The 18,604-nt window shown below is 41.4% G+C and overlaps 1 protein-coding gene across 4 annotated transcripts in view; it reads right to left on the minus strand.

Moving 5' to 3' along the window:
- nectin1b (nectin cell adhesion molecule 1b) overlaps window positions 1-18,604 on the minus strand; it is a 544,761-nt gene that overhangs the window by 12,202 nt on the left and 513,955 nt on the right. The window contains exons 8-9 of one of the 4 annotated variants that reach the window (XM_063038122.1): window positions 15,723-15,830; window positions 5,000-5,186 (exon numbers count right to left, since the gene is read on the minus strand). The exons of 1 other annotated variant lie outside the window; for it this stretch is intronic. In XM_063038122.1, the coding sequence (XP_062894192.1) occupies window positions 5,043-5,186; window positions 15,723-15,830 (252 nt within the window). In that variant the 3' untranslated portion in view covers window positions 5,000-5,042. The remainder of the gene's footprint in view (window positions 1-4,999; window positions 5,187-15,722; window positions 15,831-18,604) is intronic. 2 more of the 4 variants (XM_063038120.1, XM_063038124.1) reach the window with 2 other exon arrangements.

Here is an 18,604-nt window from a genome sequence, read left to right on the forward strand (position 1 = left end):
ATAAATCACTACAATTTTAGAATGATAGTAGTGATTTAAGATGGTTTGCCATCATTTCAGTCAGTCCAGAGTTTGGGGCTTTCATCCAGCCAGCAGTAAAGGAACAGTGGAATATTTCTAAATCAGGAATGTGTAACTTGAAGAAAACTTGCTGGTGGTAGCAGGGAATGCAAGTCAAATCTAAGTAAATTCTCCTCATATGTCTGTTCCCTCATCCCAAGAATCTGTATACTGAACCCTTTCTGCTCTTATTTTAATTGCAGGTCAACCCATCCTTAGATAAAGAAAAAGGCTGCTGTTGCTGTCCATGCGTGATTTCACCAAGAGTAATATTTCAATCTCTTTGGAACATTAACATGTTCTTTATTACCCTAATCTCTAGTTGAACCTAATCTCTACATTTTTAAGAAATATGCTCAGTTTTTATTTTTCACCTTGAAGTTCCTCCACAGTATACACATGCACCAATTTATTTCCTGTTTACTTAACCAGGCTACATTCCTTGGCAGCTTCCCTATGTCCTCCTCTCAGTTTGCATTCTGATGTAATTTCATACTATGAGCAAACCCGGTTCTTTCCTCTAAGTCATTAACTTGGACCCCTCCCACCCTGGTTTTTCTCTCTTCACCCCTCTCCTGCTTGGCAGAAAATCCAAAAGCCCGAAATCACATGTCACCAGACTCGAAGACTTCTATCCTGCTTTTTCAGACTCTTGAAAAGACTTCTCAATTGCTACAGTTGAATTCTTGTTCTCCCAATCTACCTTGTCATGGGCTTTCTTTCTTTCTTTCTTTCTTTCTTTATTCATTTACCTACCAACCAACCAACCAACCAACCAACATTGCACTTGGTTTTCTGCATTGTCTTCTTGTCACTATCCCAATGTACTTATGTATGGCATGATCTGCCCAGATGGCACACAAAACTAAACCTTTTCACTGAAAATGTGGCAATGATAAGCCAATAACAAGATTGCAAAGAACTGAAGTTCAATCACTGACTTTCGGCACAGAGCTTGGATAAGGTGACTCAACAGACTTTTAACATCGTAAATCAGTGAGTTGTTTATTATGTCTCCTTTCTCACTGTGAAACAGGGACATCTCTTTTTCCCTTATTAGGGAGAGAGAGAGAGCCTGTGGTATGTTGAATTATTGGGTGAACGAGTAGTCTTTGGGGTACTGTACGTCTGCGTCTTTGTTGATGCTTTGCTGCATGTTTGAGTGCTTGGTGGAGGGCACCGATGCTTTTTTGCTGGTGGGGAGGTCATTGCTTTGCTGCTGCTTACATGTGGGTGGGGGGAGCTGGGAGACTTTGGGGTTCTAACGTTTAACTGTCAATCATTCTTTGGATCACTCCTCTGTTTTCGTGGATGGTTGCGAAGAAAAAGAATTTCAGGATGTGTATTGTATACATTTCTCTGACATTAAATGTACCTTTGAAACCTTTGAAGAATAGGTATTGTTAATTTCTAAGTTTTTGTAACACTGAGTTTGATTCTTAATTTTGAAATAATTTACTTGCGGTGTATTGAAGACTTATATCCTGACAATGCTCATTCATTGTACAGTCAGGTCAGGCTGGTTCTAGCACTGCTGGTATAGTTATGATAGCTCCCTAGGGCAACAAAATTCACCCAGTCATGAAATGTCTCACCATAACACTACTATCAACGAACCAACCAATTGATACGTGGTTTTAAATATTATCAATGAGATTCTGCAGATGAGTCTATTAACTCCAAAGCTTAGAATCAAAAAGCGGAGTTAAGCGTACACGAGATCTGATAATGATCCGACCCTTGCATCGTCCTTGCCTGGCATCTGTTCTTGAGCCAGATAACAACCACACTATATAGATTTTATGAGCCAATTCTTTCCCAGTTAACAGATGAGAAGTCTAAGGTCGTGCAATGTTCAGTTGAGTTCTTAAGACTGGAAGTCAGAGTTTCCCTTTAAAGGTCTACAGATAATATTTTGAAAGTATTTTAAAAAGATATCTGAAAGTGGCTGAAATTAACATGGACCAGCATTCTATTTGTGTTGGCTTTTCATTATATTGAAATAAAATGGGAAAATTTTGTACGGGCAAATTAGCTGTTTTCTATGTGTATCTTACTTCCTCACTTGAAGAATGATATCCAACTTAACAACAAAAAAGAGTCTATTCCATCCTACTGCTGTACGCTGCTATCAGTCAGCCATGTTAGCTTTCTCCAACTAACCCATCAGCATATCCTTCTATTCTCCTCTGCATTACTGTTTATTCTATTCAATCCAATCATCTAGTTCTCTCTGCATGATATCTCTCTACAGTCGCACTACTCTGAGTAAAATATTTTCGTCTGAATTCTCTATTGGATTTATTGGTGATTATTTTATGATAGTCATAGAGTGCTGCGACACAGAGACAGGCCCTGCAGCCCATTTAGTCCATGCTGAACTGTTACTATCCCTAGTCCCATTGGTCCGCACCTGGATCATAGCTCTCCATATCCCACCAATCCATGTACTTATTCAATCTTCTCGTAAATGTTGCAATTGAACCTGCATCCACCACTTCAGCTGGTACTTCATTCCGCACTCACACCACCCTCTGAGTGAAGATGTTCCCTCTCAGCTTCCCTTTAAACACTTAACCTTTCACCCTTAACCTATGACCTCTGTATCATAAGACATAGGAGTAGATGGCCCATCGATCATGGCTGATCCTTTTTTCTCTCCTCCTCAAACCCATTTCCCGGCCTTCTCCCTGTAACCTTTGATGCCATGTCCAATCAAGAACCTATCAATCTCTGCCTTAAATACACCCAACGACCTGGCCTCCACAGCTGCATATGGCAACAGATTCCACAAATTCACCACCCTGTGGCTAAAGAAATTTCTTTGCCTCTCTTTTTTGAAAGGGCCCTCCCTCTATCCTGAGGCAGTGTCCTCTTGTCCTAGACTACCCCACCACAGGAAACATCCTTTCCACATCTACTCTGTCCACGCTTTTCAACATTTGAAAGGTTTCAATGAGATCCCCCTCTCATCCTTCTAAATTCCAGTGAGTACAGACCCAGAGCCATCAAATGTTCCTCGTATGATAACCCTTTCATTCCTAGAATCATCCCTGTGAACCTCCTCTGGACCCTCTCCAATGCCAGCACATCTCTTCTAAGATGAGGGGCCAAAAACTGTTCACAATACTCAAGGTGAGTCCTCACCAGTGCCTTATAAAGCCTCAGCATCACATCCTTGCTCTTGTATTCTGGACCTCTTGAAATGAATACTAACATTGCATTTGTCTTCCTCACCACCAACTCTACCTGCAAGTTAACCCATATATCCAGTTTCAACCAATCTCAGTGGATAAAGACTACTTGAATTCACCCTATCTCTACCCCTCATAATTTTAAATGACTCTGTCAAATCGTCCTTCATTCTCCTATACTCCAGGGAACAAAGTCCTAGCTTATTCAACCTTTCCCTATCACTCAGGTCTTCAAGTGCTGGCAACATCCTTGCAAGTTTTCTCTGTACTCTTTCAATCTTATTGATATCATTTCTGTAGATAGGTGACCAGAACTGCACACAATACTCCAAATTTGAATTCGCCAACGTCTTATACAACTTCAATATAACTTCTCAACTATGATGACTCATTGTTTGGCCTCTCCCCTCTTTAGGCGAGAAGATTTTCTCCATGCCTGCCCCACCAACCACACATTAAAGGCCTCAGTCAAATCATCCACAGTCCTCCTATTTCCAGAGCAAAGGGACTAAGACTGTTCCAGATTTCCTCATTGTTACAACGCCTCACTTTTGTTATCATCTATGTAATTAACAATGATCTGATTAAGGTCCATTCCTGAGAGGTTGCAGGGACTGAAGGGGTTGCTGTGATTTTCTAAGGTTTCACCAAGATCTCACAATCTCTCCCTGATCCTGCTGTCATTTTGCAGCAAGTAATCTCCAGGCTCCTGCATGCCACTTGGTAGTAACCACAGGGTGATCTCCTTGTGGTTCAGGGTATGAGGTATAGTCGGGGCAGGGTTGTTGGAAGCTTCACAGGACTGCCACATCCAGTGAGGACACGTCAGCAATGTGCTTAGACTCAAAGGCACGCATCACTAATGTATAGAACAGTGCTGGTGCTACTCCACTCTCAACAGCCTCAGGCGGCTTCCCTTCAATGCCAGCCATAAACGTGCTCTCTAACCTGGCGCATGCTTGACAACGTGGCTGCATCCTGAATTCCCCTTATTTTTGTTATCTCAGTTCCAGTGAGAGAGATTCTTTCTGAGATGTTCATAACTTTAACCGTCCTGTGGTACACTTCTCTAATGTCCTCATCCATTTATATTTTACCTTTGCTATAATTTTTCTATTTCCTCCACTCCCTGGACTCATCCTAATCTGCCCTTGAAGCGATGCCCAAGAAACTGACATTGGAAGGTTGAGTATAAATAGTTAGTGTATAAAATCTACCAACATCCACAGTGGAGTAAGTCATGCCAAAAGAGAAAAGTGCCTAAGTGCATTGAACTTAGGAGACGACTGTCCTTGTGGAGATGAAAGTCTTCTTTTCCCTCTGCATGAATAAAGCTGTGTGGGCCTTTCTGCGACTGCAGTGATATTTTAAAATAGATCTATGCTTATGCTTATGCTGTGGCAGACTATCACTTTATTTTAAAATCAAAACGGGTCAACTAGGAATACAATTATTTCGGCAAATTTGCAATACACAGTTTAAATAATTCTTGGATTCATTCTGTAGCATGCCAATAGTGCAACTGGTCCAAGCAGCAACCAGTGCAAAATATTAAAACATTCATTAGAAACATACACAAAAAGCATTGGGTGCATAAGGGTGTGAATAATTGGAGCTGTTTGGCGCACAGACAGGAACATGCACTACGAAGTCCGTTAGAGATGGAACCGTTTCACTAAGTGCATTGCGTGCAATGGTGACCAGATTACTTTGAGGAACAAAGAGGGAGGAGTGCAGAAGTGTACCTGGAGGTCAAAGGTCTGAGGGAAAGGCCTAAAAAGGCATGCGTTAACGTAAGTTAGGCTGGATAGTTGCATACTCGACAAGATCTCCGCCAGCGTGAATAGAAGTCCGTGGGCTGGGGTGTGAAGAGGCCAGAGCAGCAGTGTCGAGCTCGGCATATTGGATGTCATAGTCCTTGGCACCAGGAGTCTAGAGTTAAGAGTGACAGGAAATGGGGAGAGAAGGGGAGGGAGAAAGACAGAGAGAGAGGGAGAAAGAGAGACCAAGAAACAAGAGGGGGAAGAAAGACAGGAATAGAGAAAAAAATTAAAGAATAGAACTGATGCAGAATTTAAAAAGATTTCTGAAACAGCAAACTAAATAATTAGTACAACCAGAACTGGCAGAGGTGCAGGTTAAAAATAGCTAGAGCTGACAGTCACTCCCTCTGTAAAATCTGAAAGGTCACAAAATCAATGCTGACCATTTGGAAATAGAAAGGACAATTGCCCACATTGCCTGCTTAGTACATCCTTTTCATAGATTGGCTGCTCACAATTTTTGGTTATAATTTAATGACTGGACAAACTTATGGAAAGAATGGTATTTAATTTGGTGCCTTTCTCAAACTCTGATCTTTCCAAAAACTTCCCAGCTAATGAGGCAGTTCAGGGAAATTAGTCACTGTTACATTGGTAATCATACAGGAAGTTACCAAAAGCAGCAAACAGATAGAGGACTAAATCCTCTGTTTGCAAGGCATTCATATTGTGGGGTCACTGGGGGAGAGTGATATAACAATGAGTTTAATTTAATTTAAATTTAATTTAGAGATACAGGTCCTTCCGGCCCAATATGCCCATGTCATCCAATTACATCCATGTGACCAATTAAGCAACTTGTCTGTATGTCTTTGAAATGTGTGAGGAAATTGGGGCACCTGGAGGAAACCTATGTGGTCATGAGGAGAACGTACAGACAGCAGCAGGAATTGAACCGCTCGCACTGTAATAGCTGTTAAGAAGGCACTCAGCACATTGGCCTTTTTTGTTAAGGGGTTGCAGTTTAACAATAGACAGATTTTGTTGGAAGTATGCAGGGTTTTGTGGGGTCACACCTGCAGTACTGTGCATACAGTTGGTCAACCTACCTAAACAGAGATACTGTAGCACTGGAGGTAGTCCAAAGCAGTGTCAAACAAAGTGCTGGAGGAACTCAGTCTGTCAGGTGGCATTTGGGGAGGGAAATGGACTGTTAGTATTTCGGGTTGACATCTGGAACATCAACTGAGCATTTCCCTCCACTTGGCTAATTCCTGGGATGGCCTGTCAAGAGAGGCTCAACAATTTTCGATCTGTATTCCTTGGTGTTTAGAAGAATACAGGATGAGCTTACTCAAACACAGAAGACACTAAGGGGACTTGACACGGTGTTGAGATGTTTTCACCAGTGGGAAACGTGAATAAAGTTACAAGATAAGAGGCTGGTTGCTTAAAGCTGAGTTGCATTGAAATTTCTTCCCTCAGAGGTTTAGTGAATCTCTGTAACTTTCTATCCTGCAGGGTTCTGAGGGCCAACCAACAGTTGTATTTTAGGGTGGAAAGATACTTGAGGGCTGTGGGGAACTGGCAGGGAAGAAGGGTTAAGGCCATCGCAGATCAGCTGTGATCGTGCTGAGTGGTGAGGTAGGCTTGAGTGGCCAAGTGTCCTATTCTGATTCCTATTATCTTGTGTTCTTGATCTTCCAATTGTGCCACCAGATACATTACTGTACTCAGAGAGAGTCTCGGGTAAGAGCCAATGTCTGCCATGGCAACCCAGTTGGAATCAATGCCAATGGGACTGTTCTTCAATCAGAGTCTGTGTCTATGCCACCATAACCCACTTGAAAGGAGTTCAAACTGTATCAGAGACTGTATCTTGGAGTGAGTTTAGTAACTTTAGTCATTACAAGGGGGAGTAGACAGAGAGCCTAATTCCAGATAAGCAAACATTAATGTCTCACCAGTGATTGGCACCAAAGGAAGAATTTTCTGTCTTTGGTTTGTTAACTAGTCTATAATACGGCTTGATCGCTTAGAGAGGGGGTACAGAAACAGTCCACGTTTCTGACACTGATCTTGGTGAGTAATGCCAGTCGGAAAGAGTGACCTTTGCTTGCAAAGGGCAATGAGAGAAAGGAGAAGCAGTGAGATTTGAGAGCTACCAAGGTCAAAGCAAGAGATCCTGTCATGAGGATAAGCGTAGTAAGGAGAGTCAATAACTCTAGAGGACGTTTTGACTGATTTTGCTGGTTGCTTGCATCCCTGATGTCTGTGGGAGGGAAATAACCACCTCTGTGTTGGTGCCATCCAACCACCGTGTTAGCTTCAGGTGGTTGGCCATTTTAGTTTACAGATGGGCATCCTGGAATGCAAGTTTCGACTGCTTTGGGAGAAAAGTGAACAGAGTGAGGAGTAAGCTCTGCCCACTCAATGTTAAAAACAGGCAATCAAAATCGTGAATGGACAGAAGGAACCATGTTACCCAGAAGACTAGTGTGAGCTGGTCTCACCACTCCCCCTCTCCTTTCACTGGCCAGGTGGGATCTGACACTGACCTTTTGCCTTTGATTTTCTCCTTGGGATCTGTGAAACTGGGGCTGTTTGATACCTGCAGCTGATCAGTGCATCGTAATGAGGGAAGACCCTTAAAATGGGCAGGTTTGGCTGAGAACTAATAATTCTGCCACTGTGTTGGACATCATTTTACAGTGTACAGGAGTGACTGTCCTTTTAAGACTCTGATCTTGATGCTTCTGTTTCTCTTAACATGTTACTGTACATAGTTTCACACCTCCTTCAGCATCCAGTAAGCACTCAGTAACTTATCAATAATACCATCATCTTCTACTGTGCACCCAATAACTTCAGCTGGCCTGAACCTGTCAATGCATTTTGTTAGCACGTATGAAGCAGCACCAACAAATCAACAAAATAAGAATTGGATTTATGGAAACAAACACCAGGAGAGTTACTTTGCCCAGCATACTCTTTGTAGATTCACTTCTCTTCTGTTTCTCCACAGTCCCACAATCCTTTCCCCTTGGAGCATCCATCGAACTCTCTTTTGAAAGTTGGCATTGAGCCTGTTCCCATAACCCTTACAGTCCCATCTCTGCCTCTCAATCACTCACTGCATTGAAAGGTTTTACCACATTTCCCCTCTGGCCCTGAGCTTAAATGAATAAAATTCATTTGGAACATGATGGCAGGTTCGGTCAATTGTCAGGAAGTCTGGGATCAGCTGTGACCATCGAGGTGGGTCAAGTAATGAAAATGGAGTTCAGAACTGTTCCTACGCTGCCTCAGCAACACAGCAGTGACCTGTGAAATGAGATGGCACGCCAGCTACTGTTAAATATAAGATACTTTTTAGTTGGGCTGGGTTTAATCCCAACAGCAGAAAGGATCAGACATATTTCTGCCATACTTAGATATTTGTCTGCACCCAATAGAAGTAATCATCAGCTTCTACCTGGGCACCATGGGAAGCCCAATTACACAGGTAAAGGGATAGAAAAGTAAAACTTAATTATTTCCTGGCACCCCATTAAAGATTAGCTTTATTTGTCACACGTACATCAAAACACACTGCAAAATGTGTTGCTTGCATCAAATCAAAATCAGCGAGAATTGTGCTAGGCAGTCTGCAAGTGTTACCACTCATCTGGCATCAACATAGTATGCCCACAACTTATCAATTCTAACCCGTATGCCTTTGGAGTGTGGGAGGAAACCAGAACACCCAGAGGAAACCCATTTAGTCACAGGGAGAACACACAAACTCATTACAGACAGAGGCAGAAATTAAACCTCAATCAGTGATCGGTGGCGCTGTAATAGTGTTACACTAACCGTCATGATACCATCCCACCCTTTGATTTGAAGAGAGTCCTGACAGTAGCACTCAAGGTGAAAACTTACCCCTGCTCCAAGTACTCTTAACACTCGGTGTAAGCTTTAAGAACCCGTCCACTCTTCTACATTTTTAAAATGGTCCTTTCTGTTTCACTCAAAGATCTCAGTACAATCTTCCCATTAACAGCCATTAATATAGTTTCTAAAAACAGGCTTAACAGCTCAGCAAGGAAAAGTTACAACTAAACAAAACATGGGGTGAAAATCACAGTAATGTTGAGGACACTTCTAAGCTGACACTTCCCCTTTCTCCCACTTTCCCCCACATTACAGTCCAATGAAACTCCCAGTTTCCCCATTGTAACTGGTCGCCTCGTAGGGCTGGGGAGGAAACTTTTGATTTTATGGAGCGCCTTTCACAGCATTAGTTGTGGTTAGTGGGTAGCACTCTCATATCTGAGCCGAACATTTGTTGAAGCCACATTCCAGAGAAGAGACCACAAAATCCAGGCTGCCACCCAGTGAGGGAGAGCCACACTGTCAAGGGTGGCCAAAATTGCCTCCAGATAATTGTCCCTGATGTCTTGGCCAAAATCACTGATAAAACAGATCATCTGGTTGTTATCAAGAGGCTATTGTGGGAGTTTGCATTGCTACAGTACATCAGTGACAATTCTCAAAAGGCACTGAGTTGACTGTGATGCATTTTGGCACATCCTGAGGTTGTGACAGGCACTATATAAATGCATGCTTGGGGACTAATTGCAATTCACACCTCCTTATCTTTGGTGGGAGCAGCAAAAAACAATGGAAGATTATTTCTTGATAAGAAGGTGATATTTTACAGATTGCACAGATCATGAATCACAGTTGTTATGTACATCAGCTTTATTCGGTAATGAGTGAGAAAAATCTTGATACAGACTTTATAGAAATACGCCTAGGCAATAGCTAAAGTACTGAGTCCAGGTTTAATCTCCTTATTTAAGGAAGGATATACTTGTTTTAGAAAGGGTGTAATAAAGATTCAGTGGTTTTCCTCCTGAGATTAAAAGGACTTTTCTATGAGGAGAAGGATGAAAATAGGCCTATTTTCTCCAGAGTTTGAAAGAAAGAGAGGTGATCTTGTTAAACATTAAGTTCTTTGAGAGCTTGACATGGTAGACCCTGAGAGACTGCATCCCTCGGCTCTGAACCACAGACAAAACGTTTCTCAGTGTAAGAGCTTGGCACATCAGCCTGAGAGGAGGAAATATTTCTTTAGGGTTTGGGTATTTGATCCTCCACAATATTCTGCGTGGGAAATTAAACTGGAGGTAGCAGTGTTTTTTTTACGAAGTCAAGTTGCGAGCTCGACATCAACCCGGCACGGATGGACAGCACGCTCGGGAGCGGTCTGTCACTGGATCGAACTCGGGAACCTCCGTTCTCGAGCCCGGCACTGATCTCACTGCGCCACTAGCCGACCTACTTTGTGGAAATTTCAGACGCAGTGAATGATCAAGCAATGAGGAGACCCAAAGATGACAACATAGAGTCTGGGATTTAAAGGATCAAGGCAAATGGGACAGGGAAGGAAAGTAGACTTGAAGAGGAAGTCAGCACTGAGTAACAAATTGTAAGCAGGTTTGAAGGGTTGTATAGTTTACTACTCATTTATTTCCATGTAATTTTTTACTAATCTCTCTGCATTTTTGCTAATCTATCCTATGACAGTATTGTACTTTGTGTAAAGAAAATTAAACATAGAACATAGAACAGTATAATATCAGAACAGGCCCTTTAGCCCACAATGTCTGCACCAAGCACAATGCCAAAAAAAAAAGACTTCTCTTCTGCTTATATGTGATCCCTACCCCTCCTTTCCCATGTCTGTCTAATAAACTGTTCCAGGATTATTGATTTCTTTAATTAAAAAATTTGCTGGCCTGTAAATAAGATTTTGTTTACATCAAGCCATTTTTCTCAAACCACTGGGAAAGGTTTCAACTCTTTGAAATACATTAAGGAGTAAGATGGAGTGGCTATATTGAATACCAAGACTTTGGAAGCTGATGACAATTGGATTAGACATGGTACAGATTGAAAAGAACATGGGCTTTCCCTCCAGCTTGTACACAACTGTCTTAGACTCTCTCATTTGTTTTCATGAGTGAGGGTAAAGTCACAAACAAGGGGACGCGGCTACAAAATAAAACAAAGGACAAGTCATTTAAAGCTGAGCTGCATAGAAATTTTTCCTCTCAGAAGATAGTCAATCTCTGAAATTCTCTATCATCAGTGGTACTGGAGGCCAGATATACTGTACTGTATTTAAGTTGGAGGTGGGCAGATATTTGCAAGATCAAGGAATTGTGGGCAACGGGAAACTGGTATAGAGGAGGAGTTAGCGTCAACATAGACTAGCCATAATCATATTGAATGACAGAGCATATTTGAGGGACTGTTAGTATGGTCGTTTGAGAGACCCTTAGATAGGTACATGGAACTTAGAAAAATAGAGGACTATACATTGGGAAATTCTAGGCAATTTCTAGAGTAGGTTACATGGCTGGCACAACATTGTGGGCTGAAGAGACTGTAATGTGCTGTAGGTTTCTATGTTTCTATGGTCATATTTTCTTGTGTTTTTGTGTTCAGCGCTTCAGTGAAGTTCAGAAGAATGAACGACTGAGACTCAGTGATGGAATGCAGTGTGTTTCAGGCTGTGAAAGGAAATGTCATGTAAATTCAGCTGAGATCAGAGTGCCGCCACTTCTCATTAATAATCAATGTGTAAAGTTGGCTGAATGACTGTACAATTAATTAATTGTAGAAATTGATGGCCATAATCCAGGCATGTCAGTGTCCAAGAAACTCCACCTCAGTGATCAATGTCTATGAAGCTGCCTGCCAACTTTGCCCAATTGAGAGTCAGCACCTATGGACCTGGCTCCCTCTTAGTGTTTGTAGAGTACTATCTCACTAAGAATTAGCGTCTGTGGAACTGTGACAGATAGTGTGTGATGGACTGCACCCAACTGAGAGTCTGAGCCTGTTGAACTGTATCTCAGAGAGAGATGAAGGCTATTAAATTGCATCCTAAGATGGACTTCCCATCACAGATTTGTGGTGCTACTTGTACTGCCTATTTCTGGCTCTATTACATTGCCTGACTATAGCCCTTTCCTAATTTATCTGGTGCTACCATGCACATTCATGCCTTTGTTACCTCTAGACCAGAGTATTCCAAAGCTTTGTCTAATCTCCCTCCTTCCACTGCCTGTATTCTAACCATTTTCCTTCTAAATGCCATTCTATTCTAACCCCTGGATGAAAATTCCCATCCTTGCATTTGACACTCTCTCTAACCCCTTCCATTTTGACCTCTATAACCTTCCACATCTTACAATCATTCAATGTATCTACAATCCTCCCTCTCTGGCTTTGTGGTAATCCTTGCATGTAATTGGCTCATATATTCTTCTCTATTCAAAGTCAGAGTAAATTTATTATCAATGTACATATACATCACCACATACTAACTTGCGACGACACTGGTGCCAAGCTGTATGGGTCCTAATGCCCTCCCCTTGGACAACATTGGTGTCGTGAAGAGGGGAGACTTGCAGCATGGGCAACTGCTGGTCTTCCATATAACCTTGCCCAGGCTTGCGCCCTGGAGAGTGAAGACTTTCCAGGTGCAGATCCACGGTCTCGCAAGACTAACAGATGCCTATAATACTAACTTGAGGTTAATTTTCTTGTAGGCACTAACAAGAAAAATTTTAAAAATACAATAAAATCTATGAAAAACGATACGTAAAGAAAGACTGTCAAACAACCACAGTACAAAAGAAGACAAACTGATAAATTATTATTATTATTTTTTTTCTCACTCCAAACTGGTGAAAACTGAAGTACAGACATAGCCAAGCACACTCATTTCTCAATTGCTAGGAACTTTTGGACTATTCTAGTGGTGTTTAGTATTGTGGAGATTTGCATAGATATACTCGGTAGGCCTAATTGTTTAATGCTATTTTGTAGTGACTTTGGGATGGCACCAGTTGTAGATATTACTATTGGGACAATGTATACCCTGTTCATATTCCAAAGTCTTTCAATTTCCTCTTTTAATTCAGCATATTTCTGTTGTTTTTCACTTACTGATTTCTGTATGTTATGTGAGTTTAGAATGGTTATATTTATTATATTTATTAAGTAAATTGTTCTTGCTTGTTTATCCTGTAATATATCTGGACAGTTATAATGGATCAGTCATAATATAATTTGTAGCACTTTGACTTTCAAACTGGATCAGGCTTGAATTGATAGTAAGGTAGTGTCTTTTATGAATTTGTATTTTAAAGCAAGATTTTGGTGAATGATGTTTGCCACTTGATTGTGCCTGTGTAAGTTATCAGATTGAGTTAAACTGCTGCAGGATCCTGTAGTGTGTTGGGTTGTTTCTAGCTTCTCTTGGCATTTTCTGTATTTATCGTCTTGAATCTGTTGGTCTTTTAGTATGTATTTTCAATAATTTTTTTGTGTTAACTCCCTGGTCCTGTATTGCCACAAGGAACCCATCTGTTTCCAGGAAGAGGTTTCCAACTTTGAGCTAGGCATTCAACACTTCCTTGTCAATAACTAGTCGGCTCAGATCGTGGAGGGTCATTCTCTTCCATTGGTTAACTTTTTCTTCTGTAGTGATCATTTCTTCATTTTTCTGGGTTGTGCTTTCACTTAAGTTTAGTGGTGTGTACTTCTTATTAGAATTGCATATTCTTGTGTGGAGTGCTGAATCCTGTTTTTTATTGATGAAAATATATCCTTAGAAGTTTTATCTGACAGTTGTGTAATTTTTTTTATGTCTGTTATTCTTCTTCCTCCTTCTATCCTAGGTAGTGTTAATATGAGTGTGTTTGAGTATACATAGTGTTTTCCAAAATTTGTCATTTCAGTTCTTAAATTTCTTTGTAAATTTTCCAGATTGGTTTTCAGACCAAGATATTATGCCAAAACAATATATTAATAAGGGTATAATGAAAGTGTTTATTGCCTTCATTATATTTTTACTACTGTGCTCTGGCAGTTTTTCTTAAGCTTTTAAGTAAATTCTGTCAAAAGTTTTCCCTTTATCGCACTATCATCTACTTTCTTTGCTTGTTGATATCCCAAATACTTATATGTATATATTCAGCCATCGGTTGTGTTGTATCCTGCTGCTCTGTTTTATATTCTACTAGCTCTATCGCACATCTCTTTATGTTTAGTGTTCTGCATTTATCCAGTTCATGATTATATCTTTTGAAAACAGTTCTACTATTTGAATTAATTGCTTTAGCTTTCCTGTTGAAGGAGCATATAATTTCAAATGATCCATGTATAGAAGGTGTGATAAGGTATGCTTAGTTTGGTTGTCTCTGATTTGATATCCTATTTTTGTCTGATTCATTAAATGCGACAGCAGGTTTAAAGCTAGGCAAAACCATAGTGGGCTTAGAGTCACCTGGAAAAAGATGACTTGTTATTGTGCAACCTATTGCAACAATTAACAGAGGTTGTGATGAGCTTTAGCTGGGTGCTGGTAATGAAATATGAATTTATGGCAAAAAAGACTTCAAAATGTCTTGTTAACTGTGGCCTGGGCAGGCCAGGGTAGGTCGTGCTTGCACCAGAGATATGTAAACAATAATCAGTGCTTGGGATCAAGACATCTTCAGGCTCTGAAGATTTGCTTTGGAGAGACCTTGTTCACATCTAAGTTGCTGGTTTGCTTCTCATTTGCAGAACTGCAAAGAGATTAGCAAGTATGAGAGGGAGAGAGAGAGAGTGATAGACAAGCAGACCCACAGAAAGAATGCAACAAAGAGAATACTGGGGAGAAAGCAACAGGGGAACAATGAATAGCAAAGATGGAGAGAGAATTAGACAGGAACAGAAGTAGGTCATTAAGTAGCAAGAGGTACAGAGAACAACAGAGAGGAAGAAAAAGACAAAATGGAGAGAGAGGGAGGAAAAAAAGAAAGAGACATGGGGAGGGGGGAGAGAAAGAGAACATTCAACAGTAAAAAGACAGGACAAAGAATGAGAGAATGAGTGAAAGAAAAAGCTAAACAAATGATTTGCAGTCTGACAATGAAACAAAGTCACAGCTTGTTATGAACTTATCAGTAAATCTGATAAGTGGTTTGGCAGGACTATGCAAGTTTGGCATGATTGATAGGATTCGTAGTCATCTGGTGTTGAAGTGAATGTGAGTGATTATTATCGCCAGTTTCGATCAGGAAGCAATGTAGATCTTCTAGAAGTAGCGATAATTACATGATAGACTTTAGTCACGTTGGGGGTACTGGAGAAGGTGGGAATTTTCTCAGAGTAAGAAATGCTGAGAGGAGAAGCGATCAAGGTGTTCAAAATTATGAACAAAGTAAGAGAAACCTTTGTGGCATAAGGATCAGTAAATGAAAGCCCAGGTTTCACATAGAATCACACAGCACGGAAGCAGGGTCTTCGGCCCAACTGGTCCATGGCAACCACAGCATCCTCCCTGCTAGTTCCAGTTGCCCATGTTCAGCGGGCTAACTGGCAAGAGAGGGTTGGCACGAGGAACTAATGTTTAAGATGAGTTACGTTGAGTGAGAAGATGATGAGAACGAAATTGGACAAACATGCAGTTGATAAGTTTGTAGGAATGTGAGTATAGGGCAGGGCAGTGAAACAACTAAATAGATCTGACAGGCCAAATGGGCCTTTCTGTTCAGTAGAATATAACTTGTGGCTCTAACTGCACGATAAAGGGTTCCAACCCAACCTGTACCGGGCTGGGAAGTGGAAAATGATTGACATTAGTGAGGAGTCTCACCGATTTCTCTGAGTAGGGAGATTCTGGAGCAGCCATGTCGTAATACTGGGTCTGCAGAGGCATCTTCTGTACATCCTCCTTCTCCTTAGTGCTGTCCAGGTGCACCACCTGCAGATAATGAGCGCCACATTAAGAGGGAGGGGGGGAAGAGAGAGAGAGAGAGCGAGAAAGAGAGAGAAAAAAAAACTAACTGCAGTAAGGGAATGGGGCAACCCCTCAGTGTTATGATGAAAACATGCATATGATGGCATTCGTCCCCAACACTACCTACTGCACAGCATGGAATTGTTACGATACAATAGGGTCTTTTAAAAGACTCCTGGACAGGTACATGGAGCTTAGAAAAATAGAGGGCTGTGGGTAACCCTAGGTAATTTCTAAAATAAGTACATGTTGGGCACAGCATTGTGGGCTGAAGGGCCTGTATTGTGCTGTAGGTTTTCTATGTTTCGACGTTATACACGCCCTTCTCCTAATGAGTCTGGCTCCCAGTGGATGTGTGAGTTTCTGCAGAAGGGAGGCTTTGCGTAACAATGATTTCATATGGCAGAGGGGTGAAGTTTGTGTTTATGTATATCTCTGTGTGTGTGTTTGCCCTTGTGCCTGTGTGAATAAGTCTATGTATAAGGATCAACTGAGGGGGAGCGCTTGGGTACATTTTTGAAGTCAATGTATGTGCAAGGGTACGAGTTTGTGGGTTTTGTGAGAGTCAGCATGAGTGTGTCTGTGTGTGAAATATGTGTACAAAGCATTACTTTTACATGTGTCTCCCTTGTGTTTCGGCCTGAAATGTCAACTGTTTACTCCCTTCCACTGATGCTGCCTGACTTGCTGAGTTCCTTCAGTACTTTGCTCAAGATTTCCAGCATCTGCAGGATCGCTTGTGTTTATATTTATGCATTATACTGATCTCAGTGGCCTAGTAGAGATCCCCTGAGGTAAAAATGGTTCCCATTTCCCCCCATCTCTCAGTCCCTGATGTGTTCCGATCTCCCAGCACTCGCTGTCAGGCTTTGTGTTTCCAGGCACGGTAAGATCAGGAAGAAGGATGAGCAAGGGCAGGCGTTAGACGTGTGACTGCTTCCCCCACAGTGAAATCTGCGTTCAGACAGAAGGCCTATTAAACAAGGATCCGAGCACTGAGGCAGCTCAGTGTCTCCACCTCTTTTTCAGAATCTTGATGGCATCATTAATCTGGATATCCCTTTGTCTAAAAAGTTTTATATTTTTTGGCAGTAAGATGTACCCCATGTGGTTTCAGTAACCGAAGTTTTCATAAAATGATGGAATCCAATCCAGCAAATTAAGCAATGCAACCAAAGGTGTTATCAAACTGCAAGGAAGCAGAATAACAAATTCCATCAGGCATGATTGTTAGTAATAATGAGCCAAAAAAGGCAATGAAACTAAATAATTTAAGAGAAGTATGGATAGGTATATGGATGAGAGGGTTTGGAAGGATCTGGTCCAACTGTGGGTAGATGAGACTAGGCAGAAGAACTGGTTGGCACAGATTAGATGGGCCGAAGGAGCTTGTTTCTGTGCTGTAACGCTCTACGACTATGAAAGTATTGGCGAAAGAGATGCAAATCTTAAGAGAATGGCTCTCAAGAGGTTTAGGGAGGGATAGTCCAGAGCAAGGAACATGAGTGGTTGCAGGTAATTCCGTCAGTGGTAGAATAAAGGAAGGGAATATTTAAAAAAAGGTTGGAAGACTTTGGAATTTGGCAAGAGTGTAGGCTAGGGACTGCAGTGTAGGTAGAAGGAATTGTAGAGGGGATTGAACTATAGATTGGCATTGTTGGGATAAAAAGTAAGACAGCAAGAATTGGGGCTATCAGAGCAAATCCAGTAGGATGTGGGAATGGGAAGCGTGCATGAATTTATAGGTTATAGTTGGTATGTTTGACTCTTTGTGTTGGGAGCTGTATTCAGTTCAATTTGCAACTGCAGGAAACTGCTTCATCCATGTTTGGATGTTGGGACAAACAGTTTGACAACACCGTGTTGGTGAAATAGCTGAACGTGGCAGTGAAGGGATAGAACTGTACTGTATGTCATTAGCATGTGTGAGGCAGCAAGCAGATCTTATGTTCTGAAGGTAATGCTGCTAAGAGACAACATGAGATGTGGTGGGTTGGGTGATACTTCGAAGACAGCTCCTTGGTGGAGTTGGGGAAAACCCTTGGCTATTACAGTTTGAAAGATCTATCACTGCAAATTCTCTGGTTATAATTGATTAACTAAGAGGAGAACTAGGACTTGGATCTAGATGGAGAATGTTGTGCCCAAGAACAAAGGCTGCAGGAAGGGTGTTGCAAGTAAATCTTGGGTATTATCTCGGAAGGTGATAAATATGGCTTCAGTACTCAACAGCAGCAAAGATCTGGTTGAAGAAGAATTTAAATGAAGGGAAACAACAGCATTTAAGGACCTTCAAGGGAAAGAGACTGGAGACAGATTAGTAGTTAGTGTGGGGTTAAGGATGTTTTAAGAAAATGATGGTGGAGGTAGATGAAGGAGGAGACATGATTTGAAGAAACCACTCAAAAAGAATGAGTTTGAAAAATGTTTGGGGCAGTGCAGTTCAGAGAGCAGTAGGGAAAGCAAAGCAGGCCCAACACTCTAGCATTGCACTGTGCCAAAGGTTCATTAAGTGCAGTCCACCAGTCAGTGTTTTAAATCAGCTTTAAACCCCCAAAATTTTGATAAACTTTGGCAAAATGGCCAGAAACTCCCACTTTAAATAAAGATTTTGTCTTCTTATTAATGAATCAGGAACAAAAGAAAACAGGAGCAGGAGTAGGTCCCCAGGCCCCTCAGTCATGCTCCACCATTCAATATGATCATGGCTGATCCCCCCAGGCCTCAACTCCTCTTCT

This window comes from Mobula hypostoma, chromosome X2 (genome assembly GCF_963921235.1).
Source record: "Mobula hypostoma chromosome X2, sMobHyp1.1, whole genome shotgun sequence".
NCBI lineage: Eukaryota > Metazoa > Chordata > Chondrichthyes > Myliobatiformes > Myliobatidae > Mobula > Mobula hypostoma.